This window comes from Pristiophorus japonicus, chromosome 20 (genome assembly GCF_044704955.1).
Source record: "Pristiophorus japonicus isolate sPriJap1 chromosome 20, sPriJap1.hap1, whole genome shotgun sequence".
NCBI lineage: Eukaryota > Metazoa > Chordata > Chondrichthyes > Pristiophoridae > Pristiophorus > Pristiophorus japonicus.
In genome coordinates, this window is record NC_091996.1 from 7,420,598 (window position 1) to 7,442,828 (window position 22,231).

General features: G+C 50.1%; 1 protein-coding gene across 2 annotated transcripts in view; it reads right to left on the reverse strand.

Annotated features, from left to right (window-relative positions):
• Positions 1-2,058: 2,058 nt before the first annotated feature.
• The window catches only part of pip5kl1 (phosphatidylinositol-4-phosphate 5-kinase-like 1), a 93,136-nt gene continuing 72,963 nt past the window's right edge, over positions 2,059-22,231 (reverse strand). For both annotated transcript variants that reach the window (XM_070863350.1, XM_070863349.1), the window contains exons 7-10: positions 9,743-9,798; positions 7,117-7,229; positions 4,462-4,624; positions 2,059-2,494 (exon numbers count right to left, since the gene is read on the reverse strand). In XM_070863350.1, the coding sequence (XP_070719451.1) occupies positions 2,059-2,494; positions 4,462-4,624; positions 7,117-7,229; positions 9,743-9,798 (768 nt within the window). The remainder of the gene's footprint in view (positions 2,495-4,461; positions 4,625-7,116; positions 7,230-9,742; positions 9,799-22,231) is intronic.

A 22,231-nucleotide genomic window follows, 5' to 3' on the forward strand; every position in this document is an offset into this window, starting at 1 on the left:
AGGAAAGACTGACCAATGCCGGTCTTACCGGTAGCGCCATCATTGGCGAAATCGTGGCCCTGGTGTGGAGCTGCCACGTGTCCAGTTTTGGGACGAGGTATTCTGCTTTTTGACCAGGAACGTAGAACCATACGGCACAGGAGGAGGCCATTCGGCCCATCGTGCCTGTGCCGGCTCTTTGAATGAGCGATCCAATTAGTCCCACTCCCCCCTGCTCTTTCCCCACAGCCCTGCAAATTGTTCCTTTTCAAGTATCTATCCGATTCCCTTTTGTAAGTGATGATTGAACCTGCTCCCGTTCAGGCAGCGTGTTCCAGATCTCAACAACTCGCTGCATAAAAAATATATATTCTCCTCATCTCGCTTCAGGTTGTTTTGCCACTCCTGGAGTGTTAGAAGGGAGACTACAGACCAGTTTGTACGTTTGCTCGCTGGCGCTAGTCGCTAGGGGATGGTCGGGAGCGAGGGCTTGGGACATTTCATCTCAAAAGTCTCGCTTTCAACCACCTCACTCCTGCGTCTGGTCACAGAGAGGCAATTTGTGCAACTTGAGGTTTATGATTAATCCTCAGCAAACACTGATAGCTGGAGCCCGGTCCTCAATCCCTTCCCTAATTCCCCAGCCCCCTTCTATCCCCCCCCCCCCTCCCCCAGTCTAGTCCTGAGTTTTACCGTCGGCATGGATCTCTGTCCCGGTGTAGAATTAATCCCGGCATCAACCAAGACGCAGGATTCGGGAAGGGAAATCCTTTCACCACTGCCGATGGTGCACTGAATGGGCGGCCATGCGCTTAACCCTTTGCCGGAAGGAGCGTGCGGCAAACCAGACTCCCCACCCACCCTTTCCTCCAACCACTGTCTGTCCCACCTGTGACCGAGAGTGTAATTCCCGTATTGGGATGTGCAGCCACCTGAGAACTCACTTTTAGAGTGGAAGCAAGTCTTCCTCGATTCCCAGGGACTGCCTGTGAAGATGATGATGGGCGGCCATGCGTTTAACCCTTTGCCGGCCGGAGCGCCACATTTCGCAGCGAAGCGTTGGGGAGATTGCGGGCTGTGTGTGGCGGGAGCTGACTCCGCCAGTTGCGGGCTGCTGATTGATTATATAATACACAGCGATAGAAAACCATTCTCTATACAGGTGCCGGGGGAGAGCAGTTCAGTGCATGCACACCGCTCCCGGTGGGTCAGGGCAGCCTAGGGGTGCATGCCAGGGCCGGGTAGCCTTGGTCGTGCGGGAACCGGCGGTGTTGGGCTTTATTTTTTTGCAGATGCAGCTTCACCGCGACAGCCCACTGCCGGCACCGACATCGTGCCGATGGTTTACGCGAGAATTTTACAGCCAGTCCGGTCCAACACCCGCACTCCCCCTGCCCCATATTGGTCTACGCCTGCTGTTAACGCGCCACGCGCGCCTCATCTCACCCGATTGACAAAGTTGCTCGTCTCCCCCCCCCCCCCCCCGCCCCCCGCCCCGGTCCTTTGGGAGTCCACCCATGACTTTCAGTAAGGTCAGGATTTTCTTTGAGGGATCTCTTCCTGAACCACACGGCTGTGTACCTGGAGGCGGTGGGGCTGCTTGCACTTGCCATCCACCTGTACAAAGACGGAGAGCAAGAGAAAGGATTGAACTTGCATTTATATAGTGCCTTTCCCCACCTCGGGACCTCCCAGAAACACTGTACAGCCAACGAAGTCCCTCATCGATGTGCAGTCGCTGTTGTAATGCAGGGAAGTGTGGCCAACTTGTGCACAGCAAGCCCCCACAAACCTGGGCGAGGCTTGGTGCTTGGGATGAAGGAGTATTTCATCTCGTGGTCCTCAGTTTCTTAACATTAACAGGGTGTGCCATTGCTTTGGTGGCATTACTCGATAGATCTATTGGAGATGAGACAACCATTCCTTCAATGCTGTGTGGCCACCCTCTCCCTCCCCCCCTGACACCCACCCAGTCCCGCACCTACTCGCTCGCTTCAAAAGCCCCGAGCATTCACCCGATATCTCTCCCCACCCACCCCCGAAGCCCCCACCCCCCCCCCCCCCCCCACACCCGGCATCCTAGACCGCGTGAGCTTCCACCCACTGGCACAATCGCTTGGCGTATCTGTTGGGGTTGACGGTGGAGAACGATCGCCCCCGATAGCGGATGGACTTCCACAGGTGCTCCAGCTTCTTGCGGATGCCGTAGACGGTGAAGATGTCGATGATGCCCACGAAGTAGCGGGACTGGGCGCCGTCGATGATGTGCAGGGAGTTCTTGTAGTTGGGCAGCAGCCGGCGGTTCTGGGCCTCGGCGTCCACCCGCTCCGGCTCCGCGCCCCCCCCGCCACCCACCACCGCGGCCACCACTGCCCCGGGGATCTCCTTCACCCGGCACTCGCCCGTGCCGCTCACCGACTCCGACACCAGCACCGTCGACTCCTCCTCCTCCGTCACCAGCCCCGGGACAGGGCTCCCCATGGAGGTGACGGGGCTGCCCCCGCTCGTCATCGACCTGCCAGATACACAGAAAGACCCGCATTTATATACAAGAACATAAGACATAGGAGGAGACGGCCATTCGGCCCCTCGAGCCTGCTCCGCCATTCAATGAGATCATGGCTGATCTTCTACCTCAACTCCACTTTCCCGCCCAATCCCCACATCCCTTGATTCCCTTAATAGCCAAAAATCTATCGGCCTCCAACTTGAACATAGTCAAAGACTGAGCCTCCACAGCCCTATGGGGCAGAGAATTCCAAAGATTCACCACCCTCTGAGTGAAGAAGTTTCTCCTCATCCTCAGTCGTAAATGGCCGACCCCTTATCCTGAGACTGTGACCCCTGGTTCTAGACTCCCCAGCCAGAGGAAACATCCTCCCAGCATCTACCCTGTCAAGCCCTGTAAGAATTTTGTATATTACAATGAGATCACACCTCATTCTTCTAAACTCGAGAGAACTCAATCTCTCCTCATAGGACAATCCCCCCATCCCAGGAATCAGTCTGGTGAACCTTTGTTGCAATCCCTCTATGGCAAGTATATCCTTCCTTAGGTAAGGAGAGCAAAACTGTGCACAGTACCCCGTTCACCATATAGCGCCTTTCACAACCACCGGACATCCCAAAACCCTTTACAGCCAATGAAGTACTTTATTCAAGTGTCGTCACTGTTGTAATGTAGGGAAATGTGGCCAATTTGCGCACAGCAAGCTCCCACAAACAGCAATCTGATCATGACCAGGTAATCTGCTTTAATGATGTTGATTGAGGGATAAATATTAGCCCCAGAACACCGGGGTTATCTCCCCTGCTCTTCAAAATAGTGTCATGGGATCTTTTACATCCAACTGAGAGAGCAGATGGGGCCTCGGTTTAATGTCCCATTTGAAAGACGGCACCTTGACAGTGCAACGCTCCCTCAGTACTTCCCTTCCGACAGTGTGACACTCCCTCAGTACTGCCCCTCTGACAGTGCAGCGCTCCCTCAGTACTGCCCCTCCGACAGTGCAGCACTCCCTCAGTACTGCTCCTCCGACAGTGCAATGCTCCCTCAGTACTGCCCCTCCGACAGTGCAGTGCTCCCTCAGTACTGCCCCTCCGATAGTGCAATGCTCCCTCAGTACTGCCCTTCCGACAGTGTGACACTCCCTCAGTACTGCCCCTCTGACAGTGCAGCGCTCCCTCAGTACTGCCCCTCCGACAGTGCAGCACTCCCTCAGTACTGCTCCTCCGACAGTGCAATGCTCCCTCAGTACTGCCCCTCCGACAGTGCAGTGCTCCCTCAGTACTGCCCCTCCGATAGTGCAATGCTCCCTCAGTACTGCCCTTCCGACAGTGTGACACTCCCTCAGTACTGCCCCTCTGACAGTGCAGCACTCCCTCAGTACTATCCCTCCGACAGTGCAGCACTCCCTCAGTACTGCCCCTCCGACAGTGCAATGCTCCCTCAGTACTGCCCCTCCGACAGTGCAGTGCTCCCTCAGTACTACCACTCCGACAGTGCAGCACTCCCTCAGTACTGCCCCTCTGACAGTGCAGCACTCCCTCAGTACTATCCCTCCGACAGTGCAGCGCTCCCTCAGTACTGCCCCTCCGACAGTGCAGCACTCCCTCAGTACCACCCCTCCGACAGTGCAGCGCTCCCTCAGTACTGCCCCTCCGACAGTGCAGCTCTCCCTCAGTATTGCACTGGCCGTGTTGGCCGGTATCTTATGCTCAAGTTCCTGGAGTGGGGACTTTGAACCCACAACCTTCTGACTCCGAGGTGAGGGTGCTATCCACTGAGTCATGTCCGACACGTAAAGTAACACATCACCAAATCGTTATCACACGTGCAGCGCAGAAGGAGGCTACTTGGCCCATCATTGCTGGATCTGGTTATTTGATACTTCACGCCCAGCCTAATTATGGGATGGCTGGCTCACGGCAGAAGGAGAGGGCCACACCATGGGACTGGCCTGTTCCGGTAAATCTGCTTACTTCTTGGTGCGGAGAATGACGTTGGCAAACGACCAGCTCTGGCGCCGCTCGTCGAGGTGGAGGGGCTGGTGGGCCACCAGGAGGCTGTAGTCCAGAACGTTGAGGCCCTTCAGATACTCCGTGTCAACGTCCATTTGCCGAATGAGCCAGGACCGTTGCTGATCTGCAAACGAAAGTCTCAGGAATTCAGAGCAGTGTGGATAGAACCGAAACACACCCACCAGAAACCGCTGGAGTTAAAGCTACTGGGTGGGGGGGGGGGAGCGGGCGGGATGCCCGGGTCACTCAGGACTTGATCATTCTCATCCCGGTGTTCAAATCCCTCTGCGGCCTTTCCCCTTCCCAATCTCTGTCACCTCCTCCAAACCTCCGAGATCTCAGCGCTCCTCCAATTCTGGCATCTTGTCCACCCCCTGATTTCCATCGTTCCGCCATGTACGGCCCTGCCTTCAGCTGCCTAGGCCCCAAGCTCTGGAACTCTCTCCCTAAACCTCTCCGCCTCTTTCTCCTCCTTTAAGACACTCCATAAAACCTACCTCTTTGACCGAGCTTTTGGTCACCTGTCCTAATATCTCCTTATGTGACTCGGCGTCACATTTTGATGGATAATCGTTCCTGTGAAGCGCCTTGGGACGTTTGACTATGTTAAAGGTGCTATACAAATGCAGGTTGTTGTTGTTGTGGAACCCATGAGATCCTGCGAAATATGGCCTTCCCGTGTAATCCCAAATTGTGACAGGAATCCTCAGCTGGGCTGGCCAGAGGGCGGGGGAGGGGTAGGATTGTCCTTGCTACGGTTTGAGAATTTGACTTTAGTTTGCGGAAACAATCTGGAAATATAAAAGCCGGTGTCTGCCAAAGTGACCATGAAGCTGTCGGATTGTTGTGTAAAAAAAAAAAACCCCAACTGCGTTCCCCAATGTCCCTCTAGGGGAGGAAACCTGCCGTCCTTACCCAGCCTGGGCCTAAATGTGACTCCAGACCCATACCAACGTGACTGACTCTTAACTGCCCCTCGGAAATGGCCCGGCAAGCCAATGGGGCTGTATCAAAACCACGGCCGGTTCAACAAGGAGGTTCAGCACCACCTTCTCACGGCAATTAGAGACGGGCAATAAATGCCGGCCGTGCCAGCGATGCCCACACCCCGAGATTCAATAATAATACTGAGCCGGCTCAGCAAGATATCTACCCCTCCCCCGTCCGAACTCTGATCTGACCGTGAGCTCATGCCAGTTCCAGGTTGATCATAGAATCATAGAAAATTACGGCACAGAAGGAGGCCATTCGGCCCATTATACCCGCGCCGGTCGCAAAAGAGCTAGCCAGCCTCATCCCACTTTCCAACACTTGGTCCGTAGCCCTTCAGGTTACGGCACTTTGAGTGCATATCCAAGTACCTTTTAAATGTGGTGAGGGTTTCTGCCTCTACCACCCTTTCAGGCAGTGAGTTCCAGACCCCCACCACCCTCTGGGCAAAGAAACTTTTCCTCATCTCCCCTCTAAACCTTCTACCAATCACTTTAAATCTATGCCCCCTGGTTATTGACCCCTCTGCTAAGGGAAATAGGTCCTTCCTATCCACTCTATCTACGTCCCTCATCATTTTATACACCTCAATTAAATCTCTCCTCAGCCTCCCTCTGTTTCAAAGAAAACAAACCCCAGCCTATCCAATCTTTCCTCACAGCTAAAATTCTCCAGTCCAGGCAACGTCCTCGTAAATCTCCTCTGTACTCTCTCCAGTGCAATCACATCTTTCCTGTAATGTGGTGACCAGAACTGCACGCAGTACTCTAGCTGCAGCCTAACTGGTGTTTTATACAGTTCACGCATAAGCTCCCTGCTCTTGTGCATCAAGTGCGATAGATTCTCCAGCGTGTTCCGATCGGAACCTGACCCGAGGTCACATGACATCCCACGATCCCAATTCCCGACTTCACCCCTGGGGACTGAGAGCTCACTGCACAAATGCAGCTTACCCCCATGTTAAACATTTCCTCGGATAGCAGATTGCATTTGTAGGCGCGTTAGGAAACAATACTGGGTAAAGTTAGTAAGCTCTACAGCATTCCCTTGCCAATCGTTTTTGGTGTTGATAACGGACATGGCCATTTCCCCACACGTTACAAGGTGCCGTCTTGTAGGCACATGTTTGCAGATTCAAGAACTGAGTGTAATGGGACTCGTATCTGAAAACGGAATGACTCCTACCAACGACCCGGAAGCTGCTCAGAAGCATTCTGCACATAACTGTCAAGTCCCAAATTTAACAAATAATATCACAACCGACAGAGGTCTGCCTGATTTTATGAACAGTTACTGTCCTTTCCTCAACCTTTGGGGACAGTGGCCACATTTGAGAGGCAGGGCTGTGAATGGTTCCAGTGACCGGCAAAAGTAACACATCTTCCATTCTATCAAAATGACTGCTGACAACGAAGTCCAGCAGGAACAACCAAGAGACCATCGGAACTGTGCACGCGCAACGCCATCATGTCGTTGGCAGCAGTCACTTCCATCTTATTGAGTATAATGGGAGTCGCATCTTAAAACTGAGTGTAATGGGACTCATGGCCTAGCACTAGAGAAGTGAAGATCGCTGCAGACAGATTTAGTATTTGTGATTGGGAGAAGATGAAGAACACTCCTTACCCAGGCAGATAGTGGTCCCCTCGAAGTTCAAGTCTTTAAGCACCACGATGACATTGCTTCCCTCGGGGGCAGGCTCGGTCCATCGACTCACCTGGCATCCCTTGATGTCGTACCTGTGGAGAGCAGCAACGTTAGCGAGCACGTCCATTGGTGTCACACTCAGGGCAGCGGGAGATGTGGGTGGGTGGGGAGGAAGTGGTGTGGGGGGAGGTGGGGGGGGGCGCAGGATATTCAACGGCAGCACCTCAGGTTGCTATGGCTGTTAAAAAAAAAGCCATTGGGATTCTATGCAGGTACAGCAAGTGATCAGGAAGGCCAATGGAATGTTGGCCTTTATTGCAAGGGGGATAGAGTGTAAAAGCAGAGAAGTCCTGCTACAGTTATACAGGGTACTGGTGAGGCCACACCTGGAGTACTGCGTACAGTTTTGGTTTCCATATTTAAGGAAGGATATACTTGCTTTGGAGGCAGTTCATAGAAGGTTCACTCGGTTGATTCTGAAGATGAGGGGGTTAACTTATGAGGAAAGGTTGAGTAGGTTGGGTCTCTACTCATTGGAATTCAGAAGAATGATCTTATCGAAATGTATAAGATTACGAGGGGGCTTGACAAGGTGGATGCAGAGAGGTCGTTTCCACTGATGGGGGAGACTAGAACTAGGGGACATGGTCTCAGAATAAGGGGCCGCCCATTTAAAACTGAGATGAGGAGGAATTTCTTCTCTCAGAGGGTTGTAAATCTGTGGAATTTGCTGCCTCAGAGAGCTGGGGATAGACAGTTTCTTAACCGATAAGGGAAATAAGGGGTTATGGGTATCAGGCAGGGAAGTGGACTTGAGTCCATGATCGAATCAGCCATGATCGTATTAAATGGCGGAGCAGGCTCGAGGGGCTGTTTGGCCTACTCCTGCTCCTATTTCTTATGTTCTTAAGCTCTGTCCGAGGAGGTGCCGAACCTAAATGTACATTCACGCTCTTCGCTTGGACAGTAGCACAAAGATTCACGGCTGATTAACAGTCTGGCAGGATGGCGTTGTCATGGTTTCTGTATCTACACGCTCTTCCGTAGGATTACCCAGGATATACGGCACAGAAACAGGCCATTCGGCCCATCAGTCCAGGCCGGCCTTTATGCTCCACTCGAGCCTCCTCCCGTCTTTCCTCATCTAAATCTATAGAAGGAAATAAACTTGCTGGGCTGCGGGGATAGAGCGGGGGAGTGGGACTGACTCGATTGCTCTACAGAGAGCCGACATGGACTCGATGGGCCGAATGGCCTCCTTCTGTGCCATAATGACTCTATGACTATAACTCTATCAGCATAACCCTCTATTCCCTTCTTCCTCATGGTGCTTGTCTAGCCTCACCTTAAATACATCGATACTATTCGCTTCAACCTCTCCCTGTGGTAGCGAGTTCCACATTCTCACCACTCTCTGGGTAAAGAGGCTTCTTCTGAATCCCCTATTGAATCTTTTGGTGACTATCTTATATTGATGGCCTCTAGTTATGCTCTTCCCCACAAGTAGAAACATTCTCTCTGTGTTCACCCTATCAAAACCTTTCATAATTTTAAAGACCTCTATTAGGTCACCCCTCGGCCTTATCTTTTTCAAGAGACAAGAGACCCAGCCTGTTCATCCTTTCCTGATATGTATACCCTCGCATTTCTGGTATCATCCTTGTAAATCTTCTCTGCACCCTCTCCAGTGCCTCTATATCTTTTTTATTATATGGTGACCAGAACTGTACACAGTACTCAATGTGTGGTGTAACCAAGGTTCGATACAGGTTTAGCATAACTTCCCTACTTTTCAACTCTATACCTCTAGAAATAAACCCTAGTGCTTGGTTTGCTTTTTTTTATGGCCTTTATTAACCTGTGGGGTAACTTTTAGTGATTTGGGAGCAGAGTGCAGTATGGGAGGGTGTGCGGGATGATTAACAACAACTTATATTTATATAGCGCCTTTAACGTAGTGAAATGTCCCAAGGTGCTTCAAAGGAGTATTATGCGATAAAAATTTTACACCAAGCTGCATAAGTAGAAATTAACGCAGGCTTGGTCAAAGAGGTAGGTTTTAAGGAGCGTCTTGAAGGAGAAAAGAGAGGTAGCGAGGCGGAGAGGTTTAGAGAGGGAGTTCCAGAGCTTGGGGCCCAGGCAACAGAAGGCACGGCCACCGATGGTGGAGCGATTATAATCAGGGATGCTCAGGAGGGCAGAATTAGAGGAGCGCAGATATCTCGGGGGGTTGTGGGGCTGGAGGAGATTACAGAGGTAGGGAGGGGCGAGGGCCGTGGAGGGATTTGAAAACAAGGATGAGAATCTTAAAATTGAGGCGTTGCTTGACCGGGAACCAATGTAGGTCAGCGAGCACAGGGGGTGATGGGTGAGCGGGACTTTGTGCGAGTTAAGACACGGGACACCTGTAGTTTACGTCGGGTAGAATGAGGCTCTGATGGTAAGCGATGTGGGCTTTATACCAGCCGGTCGGGCGGCCAGCCCGTTACAGGACGAGACTGAGACCCGAACCGACGTCGACCTTCAAACAAACACCGTCAGTGGAAGCTTGTCCGAGATCTAACTTACTTTGCCGCGTAAAATCACTCCTGAAATGACTACTTACCGAGCAACTATTCGCTCGTCGGGGTAAAACACACTCTGCATTACGATGAAGTATTTCTGTCAGAATAAAAAAGACATTTTGTTTTCAGAAAGTGGTGGCAGAGGTAACTAAAGACCCTCCGCCCCTCCCCCAGCTCACGCTTCGAACCTGAACAGTTCCACACCTGCGCAAACTGGCGACCACGTTTCCCACGTTACAGCAATGACCACACTTCAAAAAAAGTGCATTGGGACTTCAACGCGCTCTGTCCGCCCTGAGGTCGCGAATGAAGCTGTGGAAATGCAAGTCTTTCTGTCTTTTAATGAACATAGATCAAGTTTTATTTACTTTTTGTTTAGCTAGATAAAGTTGCAGAGTTTTACAACTGACAAAATACAGATTTTTTTCAAAAGGTGAAAATAAAAATGGAATACAGTACAGTATACGCTTCTGTGACATTCAATCAACACTTTCTCCGTGTCGACTCTAGCAAAACCTTTCATAATTTTAAAGACGTCTATTAGGTCATATCAGGCTTCTCGTTTCAAGAGAAAAGTGACCCAGCCTGTTCATCCTTCTCTGATAGGTGTCAGCTGTGTCTCAGTGGGTAGCACTCTCGTCTGTGGGTTCAAGTCCCACTCCAAGGACTTGAACATAAAAATCTAGGCTGATGCTCCAGGGGAATGCTGCCTTTTGGATGAGAGGTTAAACCGAGGTCCCGTCTGCTCTCTCAGGTCGTTGCAAAAGATCCCATGGCACTATTTCAAAGAAGGGCAGGGGAGTTCTCCCCGGTGTGCTGGGGCCAATATTTATCCCTCAATCAACATCACTAAAAGCAGATTATCTGGTCATTATCACATTGCTGTTTGTGGGAGCTTGCTGTGCACAAATTGGCTGCATTTCGCACATTACAACAGTGACTACACTCCAAAAGTACTTCACTGGCTGTGAAAAGCGCTTTGAGACGTCCGGTGGTCATGAAAGGAACTATAGAAATGCAAGTCTTTCTTTAGTATGCGCTTCCGTGACATGCTTCAAATATTTGAAAACAGATCAAATCAAACTCGTACTCAAAAGATTTTAAAATTCTAATAAAATCATACAAGTCTGATAGAACATACAATTGAAAATTGATCTAAAGTTGCTCACAGACAGCTGTGCTGGTGAGTCAGAGCTCATGAGTGTAATTCTGTCAATACATTTCTGCACCACTGGCTTGAAAGAATCACTTATGCTCAAGCATTACTGATTTTTAATAGACATTCTTGGCATGGAGGTAAGGGACATTAGTGCTGGGGAATGAAACATACTCCATTTTGGCCCAACAATCTTTCTTTCACCGATTAAGCAATCCGTTAACAACCTTTGAGTGTGTTCCCCGGCCCTGAGAGGAGAAGGTCACTCCAGGATTCATGTTTTGTATCACGAGGGGAAATAAAAATCATTCTCGGGACGTGGGCGTCGCTGGCAAGGTCGGCCTTTATTGCCCATCCCTAATTGCCCCTTGTGGTGGGCTTTCTACTTGAACCGCAGCAGTCTGTGTGGTGAAGGTGCTCCCACAGTGCGAGCTGCTTCTTCATAGCTGGCTCCAAGTCCTGGAACTCCCTCCCTAACAGCACTGCGGGATGTGTCAGAGTATCTCAAGCCCATATTGTGTAGATTGGGCCTGTACTCGCTGGAGTTTAGATGAGAGGGGATCTTATTAAAACTTACAAGATAATGAGGGGGCTCGATAAGGTGGATGCAGAGAGAATATTTCCACACATAGGGGAAACTAAAACTGGGGGACATAGTCTCAGAATAAGGGGCCGCCCATTTAAAACTGAGATGAGGAGAAATTTTTTCTCTCTGAGGGTTGCAAATCTATGGAATTCTCTGTGCCAGAGAGCTGTGGAGGCTGGGTCATTGAATATGTTTAAGGCGGAAATAGACTTTTGAGTGATAAGGGAGTAAAGGGTTATGGGGAGCGGGCGGGGAAGTGGAGCTGAGTCCATGATCAGATCAGCCATGATCTTATTGAATGGCAGAGCAGGCTCGAGGGGTCAAATGGCCTACTCCTGCTTCTTATCTCATTGAAACATACAAGATTGTGAGGGGGATTGACAGTGTAGATGCTGAGATCTTGTTTCCCCTGGCTGAAGTGTCTAGAACTAGGGGTCACAGTCTCAGGAATAATGGTTGGTCATTTAAGACAGAGATGAAGAGGAATTTCTTCGTTCCGAAGGTTGTGAATCTTTGGAATTCTCTACCCCAGAGGGCTGTGGAGGCTCAATCATCGAGTATATTCAAGACAGAGATCGATAGATTTTTGAATATTAAGGGAATCAAGGGATATGGGGATCGGGCAGGAAAGTGGAGTTGAGGTAGAAGATCAGCCATGATCTCATTGAATGGTGGGGCAGGCTCGAGGGGCCGTATGGCCTCCTCCTGCTCCTATTTCTTATGTTCTTATGAACCACAGCAGCGTGCAAACCAGGTCTAAAAAAAAAACCCTCAAAAATCTTTCAGCAAATGCAGTGAAATGAATAACTTCCTGGGCCTGTGTGTTCAGAACTCAGGATAAACTTTCCGAACAGACACAGAAAGAAAAGACTTGCATTTATATAACACCTTTCACGACCACCGGACATCTCAAAACGCTTTACAGCCAATTAAGTACTTTTGGAGTGTAGTCACTGTTGTAATGTGGGAAATGCAGCAGCCAATTTGCGCACAGCAAGCTCCCACAAACAACAGTGTGACAATGACCAGATAATCTGTTTTTTGTTATGTTGATTGAGGGATAAATATTGGCCCAGGACACCAGGGATAACTTCCCCTGCTCTTCTTCGAAATAGTGCCATGGGATTTTTATGTCCACCTGAGAGGGCAGACGGGGCCTCGGTTTAACGTCTCATCCGAAAGACGGCACCTCCAACAGTGCAGCGCTCCCTCAGCACTGCATTGGGTGTGTCAGCCTAGATTTCTGTGCTCCAGTCCTTGAAGTGGGATACTGGAGTACTCTGTTCCAATTCTGGGCACCAGACTTTAGGAAGGATGTCAAGGCCTTAGAGAGGGTGCAGAGGAGGTTGACTGGAATGGTATCAGGGGATGAGGGACTTCAGTTATGTGGTGAGACCGGGGAAGCTGAGGTTATTCTCCTTAGAGCAGAGAAGGTTCAGAGGAGGTTGGATAGAGGTGTTCAAAATCATGAATGGTTGTGATAGAGTAAATCGGGAGAAATTGTTTCCAGTGGCAGAAGGGTCGGTAACCAGAGGCCACAGAACCAGAGGCCATATAAGGAAACATTTTTTTGCGCAGTGAGTTGTTATGATCAATGGAATGCACTGCCTGAAAGGGCAGGTGGAAGCAGAAAAATAAATTGGATAAATACTTGAAGGGAAACTAATGTCTTTACTATACAGTACAAATGCACACGAGGCCCATACTAGAGAGAAGGTCACTCTGTGACCAGTCCTTTTATTAGCCAGCACTGAAGTGATGAAGGTGGGTGGAGCTTCCCCTTTTATACCTGAAAGTCCAGGTTAGGAGTGTCTCCCACAGGTTCACCACCTAGTGGTCAGTGTTCTCACGGTGTACAACTTAGGTCAGTTTATACATGGGTTACAATGACAGTTGAATACATGACAGAAACAATTGTAATGCTATGGGGACAGAGCAGGGGGGAAGTGCGACTTATTGGATCGCTCTTTCAATGGGCCGAATGGCCTCCTGCTGTGCCGTATGCTTCAATGATTCTATCAAACCTGAATAAAGCCCAGCTTGCTGATCCTGATCTCACCACCAAGGGACAGTGCTGCCACAGGAATTATTCTGTTCTGGCTGAAGATGGTGTCAAATGACTGTTCCACATCACCAGTCATTACAACAGCAAGCACAAGTTTACTGAATATATGTTTGGCACCTACCGAGGAAATTTCCCCTCCCGGGTGTTCCAACAGTTTGCGCCCTGTGAGGGATTAAACGTGTATCTCTCTGGGGATCCAGTTTGTTTACGCCACGACTTAATACCGAGAGCCCTGACTGGCAAACCAGATAAACTCAGCGATAGGAGCCATTTGCAAATTGGGTCACAATTTGAATATTGTGAAAACCTCAATTCTGGTTCCATTTGGATCAGTGCAGTTATTTTATTTCCTGCAGATCTCCCTGCGTCAAATTAACTCACTGGCCTGATGTTCTGCAGACATCCACCAGAGGGTGCAGCTCACCCACCTCGCTCTCCCTGCGAGGAACCTGTGGCCTCCCCAGCCCCCGCCTCTTTATAAAGTGGGACCCTATCTGAGAGTGGAAAATGTGTTGGTACAGACCCTCCAGATCCAAGCCCCACAGCACTGTCTCCCTTTCTTTTCGTTTTTCTTTTGCCCCTCTCAGGCCTTTCTCAATTGAGCTCATCCAAAAATCGGCTGCCCCATGTCCTAACTCACACCAAGTCCCGTTCACCCACCGTGCTCGCTGACCTACATTGGCTCCCGGCCCGGCAACGCCTCGATTTTAAAATTCTCACTCTTGTTTTCAAATCCCTCCATGGCCCTCGCTCCTCCCTATCTCTGTAATCTCCTCCAGCCCTACAACCCCGCGAGATGTCTGCGCTCCTCTAATTCTGCCCTCCTGAGCATCCCTGATTATAATCGCTCAACCATCGGTGGCCGTGCCTTCTGTCGCCCGGGCCCCAAGCTCTGGAACTCCCTCCCTAAACCTCTCTGCCTCTCTACCTCTCTCTCCTCCTCCAAGACGCTCCTTAAAACCTATCTCTTTGACCAAGCTTTGGGTCACCTGTCCCTAATATCTCCTTCTATGACTCGGTGTCAAATTTTGTTTGATAACGCTCCTGTGAAGCGCCTTGGGACGTTTTACTTATTAAAATGTTTCTGCTCTGTAACTTGCCGGGCGAGCGAGCTGGTTGCGCGGCGAGGGTAACAGAGCATCTGGGACCTCAGTGAGCGACGGGACCAGCAGTCTGTCTCCATAATGCATGAGACTTACAGATTGAGAAAGAATTAGTCAAATTAAGTACAGAGAGAGAAATAAAGGGAGGGAAAAAAAGATTGCATTGTGTGTGAGAGAGAGAGAGAGAGAGAAAAGAAAGCAAGCAAATTAAAAATTTAAAAAAATTAATTCTCCAACAACAATTTACTACCTGCAGGAACGAGACTGAACAGTTTAAATTGTTCCCTTTCTGGGCCGGAGGGGATTGATTGGCTTCATATTAACAATTATCACAAAGTTGAAAGGGTACTTGCGTTGTTAATTGCATAAGAAATAGGAGCAGGAGTCGGCCATTCGGCCCTTCGAGCCTGCTCCGCCATTCAATATGATCATGGCTGATCTGATTACTAGATTACTAGACTTAACTTTCTGCGGCGAGTTTAACAGGTAACGAATGTGCAAATCCAGCAAGTTCTTAAAAATAACGGGGAGGCTGAGGGCGAGGCGCCATTTGTGTGAAGCTAATGGCAGAGCGGCGTAAATCGACCAGCAATTTCTGGAGATTCACAACTCATGGAGTATCTGTTACAATCCCCTGAACTTGATGACTGAGTTGCCCATGAAAAGCGGCATGGATCCTAAACACGCTGTGATTTCTCCAGCAAAGTCTGACCTGTTGTCACCGAATTGGAGACTTGGGGGTGGGGGGGACAGAATAACCCTGTGGTGTGCCTCCCATTAGCACCTCCAGGGGGCACTGAAGGTGCACAAAAGTGTTTTCGCCCCGGGGGCCAAGAGGTGCCCTACTAGCTCCAGCGAAATTGTACCCCTTTCACGATCTCAGGACGTCCCAAAGTGCTTTACAGCCAATTAAATACTTTTAAAAGTGTAGTCATTGTTGTAATGTGGGAAACACGGCAGCTCAATTTGCGCACAGCAAGCTCCCACAAACAGCAATGTGATAATGACCACATAACCTTTTTAGTTATGTTGATTGCGGGATAAATATAGGCCCCAGGACACTGGGGATAACTCCCCTGCTCTTCTTCGAAATAGTGCCATGGGATCCTTTACATCCACCTGAGAGAACAGACGGGGCCTCGGTTTAACATCTTATCCAAAAGACGGCACCTCCGACAGTGCAGCACTCCCTCAGCACTGAAGCGTCATCGCAGATTATGATCTCAAGTCCCCGGGAGTGTGTCATTATTTACAGAGAGTCCCCAGGAGCGTGTCAGTATTTACAGGGGGTCCCCGGGAGTGTGTCAGTAAACATAGAAACATAGAAACATAGAAAATAGGTACAGGAGTAAGCCATTCGGCCCTTCGAGCGTGCACCGCCATTCAATGAGTTCATGGCTGAACATGCAACTTCAGTACCCCATTCCTGCTTTCTCGCCATACCCCTCGATTCCCCCTAATAGTAAGGACTACATCTAACTCCTTTTTGAATATATTTAGTGAATTGGCCTCAACAACTTTCTGTGGTAGAGAATTCCACAGGTTCACCACTCTCTGGGTGAAGAAGTTTCTCCTCATCTCGGTCCTAAATGGCTTACCCCTTATCCTTAGACTGTGACCCCTGGTTCTGGACTTCCGCAACATTGGGAACATTCTTCCTGCATCTAACCTGTCTAAACCCATCAGAATTTCAAACGTTTCTATGAGATCTCCTCTCATTCTTCTGAACTCCAGTGAATACAAGCCCAGTTGATCCAGTCTTTCTTGATATGTCAGTCCCACCATCCCGGGAATCAGTCTGGTGAACCTTCACTGCACTCCCTCAATAGCAAGAATGTCCTTCCTGAAGTTAGGAGACCAAAACTGTACACAATACTCCAGGTGTGGCCTCACCAATGCCCTGTACAACTGTAGTAACACCTCCCTGCCCCTGTACTCAAATCCCCTTGCTATGAAGGCCAACATGCCATTTGCTTTCTTAACCGCCTGCTGCACCTGCATGCCAACCTTCAATGACTGATGTACCATGACACCCAGGTCTCTTTGCACCTCCCCTTTTCCTAATCTGTCACCATTCAGATAATAGTCTGTCTCTCTGTTTTTACCACCAAAGTGGATAACCTCACATTTATCCACATTATACTTCATGTTGGCCTTCATAGCGAGGGGATTTGAGTACAGGGGCAGGGAGGTGTTTTTTTTAAATAAATTCGTAGCCAATCGTTTCCAATTCTTTGTCAAGTCACAAACGCCAGAGGTCACCCTGCACCAGTCAAGGATCACTCTGCGCCAATGCTCTTAGCCAAAAGGCCTAGAGCCACTGCACCGTTCCTGGAAGTACTGCAATACCAGGTTCGTGCCATGGAGGTGGATGGGTCAGGTCCCCCACACAACGTGGAGGTGGATGGGTCAAGCCATCCCACCCACCTCCTGTTTACAAAAATGTAAGCATATACCTTCCTGACCAGGGAGAAACCACCCGGAGGTCATGGTGGCTGGTCAGGTTAGTTATGCAGATCTTAGCCAAAAGGCCGAGACACCTGGTATTGCAGTACTTCCAGGAACGGTGCAGTGGCTCTAGGCCTTTTGGCTAAGAGCATTGGCGCAGAGTGATCCTTGACTGGTGCAGGGTGACCTCTGGCGTTTGTGACTTGACAAAGAATTGGAAACGATTGGCTACGAATTTATAAAAAAAAAAAAACACCTCCCTGCCCCTGTACTCAAATCCCCTCGCTATGAAGGCCAACATGAAGTATAATGTGGATAAATGTGAGGTTATCCACTTTGGTGGTAAAAACAGAGAGACAGACTATTATCTGAATGGTGACAGATTAGGAAAAGGGGAGGTGCAAAGAGACCTGGGTGTCATGGTACATCAGTCATTGAAGGTTGGCATGCAGGTGCAGCAGGCGGTTAAGAAAGCAAATGGCATGTTGGCCTTCATAGCAAGGGGATTTGAGTACAGGGGCAGGGAGGTGTTGCTACAGTTGTACAGGGCATTGGTGAGGCCACACCTGGAGTATTGTGTACAGTTTTGGTCTCCTAACCTGAGGAAGGACATTCTTGCTATTGAGGGAGTGCAGCGAAGGTTCACCAGACTGATTCCCGGGATGGCGGGACTGACCTATCAAGAAAGACTGGATCAACTGGGCTTGTATTCACTGGAGTTCAGAAGAATGAGAGGGGACCTCATAGAAACATTTAAAATTCTGACGGGGTTAGACAGGTTAGATGCAGGAAGAATGTTCCCAATGTTGGGGAAGTCCAGAACCAGAGGTCACGGTCTAAGGATAAGGGGTAAGCCATTTAGGACCGAGATGCGGAGGAACTTCTTCACCCAGAGAGTGGTGAACCTGTGGAATTCTCTACCACAGAAAGTTGTTGAGGCCAATTCACTAAATATATTCAAAAAGGAGTTAGATGAGGTCCTTACTACTCGGGGGATCAAGGGGTATGGCGAGAAAGCAGGAATGGGGTACTGAAGTTGAATGTTCAGCCATGAACTCATTGAATGGCGGTGCAGGCTAGAAGGGCCGAATGGCCTACTCCTGCACCTATTTTCTATGTTTCTATGTTTCTATGCTTTCTTAACCGCCTGCTGTACCTGCATGCCAACCTTCAATGACTGATGTACCATGACACCCAGGTCTCGTTACACCTCCCCTTTTCCTAATCTGTCACCATTCAGATAATAGTCTGTCTCTGTTTTTACCACCAAAGTGGATAACCTCACATTTATCCACATTATACTTCATCTGCCATGCATTTGCCCACTCACCTAACCTATCCAAGTCACTCTGCAGCCTCATAGCATCCTCCTCGCAGCTCACACTGCCACCCAACTTAGTGTCATCTGCAAATTTGGAGATACTACATTTAATCCCCTCGTCTAAATCATTAATGTACAATGTAAACAGCTGGGGCCCCAGCACAGAACCTTGTGGTACCCCACTAGTCACTGCCTGCCATTCTGAAAAGTACCCATTTACTCCTACTCTTTGCTTCCTGTCTGACAACCAGTTCACAATCCACGTCAGCACACTACCCCCAATCCCATGTGCTTTAACTTTGCACATTAATCTCTTGTGTGGGACCTTGTCGAAAGCCTTCTGAAAGTCCAAATACACCACATCAATTGGTTCTCCCTTGTCCACTCTACTGGAAACATCCTCAAAAAATTCCAGAAGATTTGTCAAGCATGATTTTCCTTTCAGTATTTACACTGGGTCCCCAGGAGTGTGTCAGTATTTACAGGGGGTCCCCGGGAGCGTGTCAGTATTTACAGGGGGTCCTTAGGAGTGTGTCAGTATTTACAGGGGGTCCCCGAGGATGTGTCAGTATTTACAGGGTGTCCCTGGGAGTGTGTCAGTATTTACAGGGGGTCCCCGGGAGTGTGTCAGAATTTACAATGAGTCCCTGGGAGTGTGTCAGTATTTACACCGGGTCCCCGGGAGTGTGTCAGTATTTACAGAGGGTCCCCGGGAGTGTGTCGGCATTTACAGGGAGTCCTTGGGAGTGTGTCAGTATTTACACTGGGTCCCCGGGAGTGTGTCGGTATTTACAGGGGGTCTCCGGGAGTGTGTCAGTATTTACAGGGAGTCCTTGGGAGTGTGTCAGTATTTACACTGGGTCCCCGGGAGTGTGTCAGTATTTACAGGGGGTCTCCGGGAGTATGTCAGTATTTACAATGAGTCCCTGGGAGTGTGTCAGTATTTACAGGGAGTCCCCGGGAGTGTGTCGGCATTTACAGGGAGTCCTTGGGAGTGTGGCAGTATTTACACTGGGTCCCCGGGAGTGTGTCAGTATTTACACTGGGTCCCCGGGAGTGTGTCAGTATTTACACTGGGTCCCCGGGAGTGTGTCAGTATTTACACTGGGTCGCTGGGAGTGTGTCAGTATTTACAGGGAGTCCTTGGGAGTGTGTCAGTATTTACAGGGGGTCCCCGGGAGTGTGTCAGTATTTACACTGGGTCCCCGGGAGTGTGTCAGTATTTACAGGGGGTCCCCGGGAATGTGTCAGTATTTACGGCGTCCCTGGGAGTGCGTCAGTATTTACACCGGGTCCCCGGGAATCTGTCAGTATTTACAGGGAGTCCCTGGGAGTGTGTCAGTATTTACAGGGGGTCCCCGGGAGTGTGTCAGTATTTACAGGGGGTCCCCGGGAGTGTGTCAGTATTTACAGGGGGTCCCCAGGAGTGTGTCAGTATTTACAGGGTGTCCCTGGGAGTGTGTCAGTATTTACAGGGGGTCCCCGGGAGTGTGTCAGTATTTACAGGGTGTCCCTGGGAGTGTGTCAGTATTTACAGGGGGTCCCCAGGAGTGTGTCAGTATTTACAGGGGGTCCCTGGGAGTGTGTCAGTATTTACAGGGAGCCCCTGGGAGTGTGTCAGTATTTACAGGGGTTCCCTGGGAGTGTGTCAATATTTACAGGGGTTCCCTGGGAGTGTGTCAGTATTTACAGGGAGTCCCAGGGAGTGTGTCAGTATTTACAGGGGTTCCCTGGGAGTGTGTCAGTGTTTAGAGAGAGTCCCCGGGAGTGTGTCAGTATTTACAGGGGTTCGCTGGGAGTTTGTCAGTATTTACAGGGAGTCCCTGGGAGTGTGTCAGCATTTACAGGGGTTCCCTGGGAGTGTGTCAGTGTTTACAGGGGTCCCCGGGAGTGTGTCAGTATTTACAGGGGGTCCCCGGGAGTGTGTCAGTATTTACAGGGGTCCCTGGGAATGTGTCAGTATTTACAGGGGGTCACCGGGAGTGTGTCAGTATTTACAGGGGGTATCCGGGAGTGTGTCAGTATTTACAGGGAGTCCCTGGGAGTGTGTCAGTATTTACAGGGGTTCACTGGGAGTGTGTCAGTATTTACAGGGGGTCCCCGAGGATGTGTCAGTATTTACAGGGTGTCCCTGGGAGTGTGTCAGTATTTACAGGGGTTCCCTGAGAGTGTGTCAGTATTTACAGGGGGTCCCCGAGGATGTGTCAGTATTTACAGGGTGTCCCTGGGAGTGTGTCAGTATTTACAGGGAGTCCTTGGGAGTGTGTCAGTATTTACAGGGAGTCCCTGGGAGTGTCAGTATTTACAGGGGGTCCCCGGGAGTGTGTCAGTATTTACAGGGGGTCCCTGGGTGTGTGTCAGTATTTACACTGGGTCCCCGGGAGTGTGTCAGTATTTACAGGGGGTCCCCAGGCGTGTGTCAGTATTTACAGGGGGTCCCCGGGAGTGTGTCAGTATTTACAGGGGGTCCCCAGGAGTGTGTCAGTATTTACAGGGGGTCCCCGAGGATGTGTCAGTATTTACAGGGGGTCCCCGGGAGTGTGTCAGAATTTACAATGAGTCCCTGGGAGTGTGTCAGTATTTACACCGGGTCCCCGGGACTGTGTCAGTATTTACAGAGGGTCCCCGGGAGTGTGTCAGTATTTACAATGAGTCCCTGGGAGTGTGTCAGTATTTACAGGGAGTCCCCGGGAGTGTGTCGGCATTTACAGGGAGTCCTTGGGAGTGTGTCAGTATTTACACTGGGTCCCCGGGAGTGTGTCGGTATTTACAGGGGGTCTCCGGGAGTGTGTCAGTATTTACAGGGAGTCCTTGGGAGTGTGTCAGTATTTACACTGGGTCCCCGGGAGTGTGTCAGTATTTACAGGGAGTCTCCGGGAGTATGTCAGTATTTACAATGAGTCCCTGGGAGTGTGTCAGTATTTACAGGGAGTCCCCGGGAGTGTGTCGGCATTTACAGGGAGTCCTTGGGAGTGTGGCAGTATTTACACTGGGTCCCCGGGAGTGTGTCAGTATTTACACTGGGTCCCCGGGAGTATGTCAGTATTTACAATGAGTCCCTGGGAGTGTGTCAGTATTTACAGGGAGTGCCCGGGAGTGTGTCGGCATTTACAGGGAGTCCTTGGGAGTGTGGCAGTATTTACACTGGGTCCCCGGGAGTGTGTCAGTATTTACACTGGGTCCCTGGGAGAGTGTCAGTATTTACACTGGGTCGCTGGAAGTGTGTCAGTATTTACAGGGAGTCCTTGGGAGTGTGTCAGTATTTACACTGGGTCCCCGGGAGTGTGTCAGTATTTACACTGGGTCCCCGGGAGTGTGTCAGTATTTACATTGGGTCCCCGGGAGTGTGTCAGTATTTACAGGGAGTCCTTGGGAGTGTGTCAGTATTTACACTGGGTCCCCGGGAGTGTGTCAGTATTTACACTGGGTCCCCGGGAGTGTGTCAGTATTTACACTGGGTCCCCGGGAGTGTGTCAGTATTTACAGGGAGTCCTTGGGAGTGTGTCAGTATTTACACTGGGTCCCCGGGAGTGTGTCAGTATTTACACTGGGTCTCCGGGAGTGTGTCAGTATTTACAGGGAGTCCCTGGGAGTGTGTCAGTATTTACACCGCGTCCCCAGGAGTGTGTTTATATTCGGAGGGTTGGGCTGGGGAGGGTTTGCATTGTGCTATAAACCACCTGGACACAGGACCCACGTGCTGTCACCAGAAGCTATAAAGTCCAGCGCAGTGCGTTATATCACAAAACGCTGATGGGAATAAAGTCGGGACATATTCCAGGCCAAGGCCTGTTGATCTTGACGCAGCTTGAAGCTGTCCGGACCCAGGGCTGGTGGAGATGGCCTGGGTT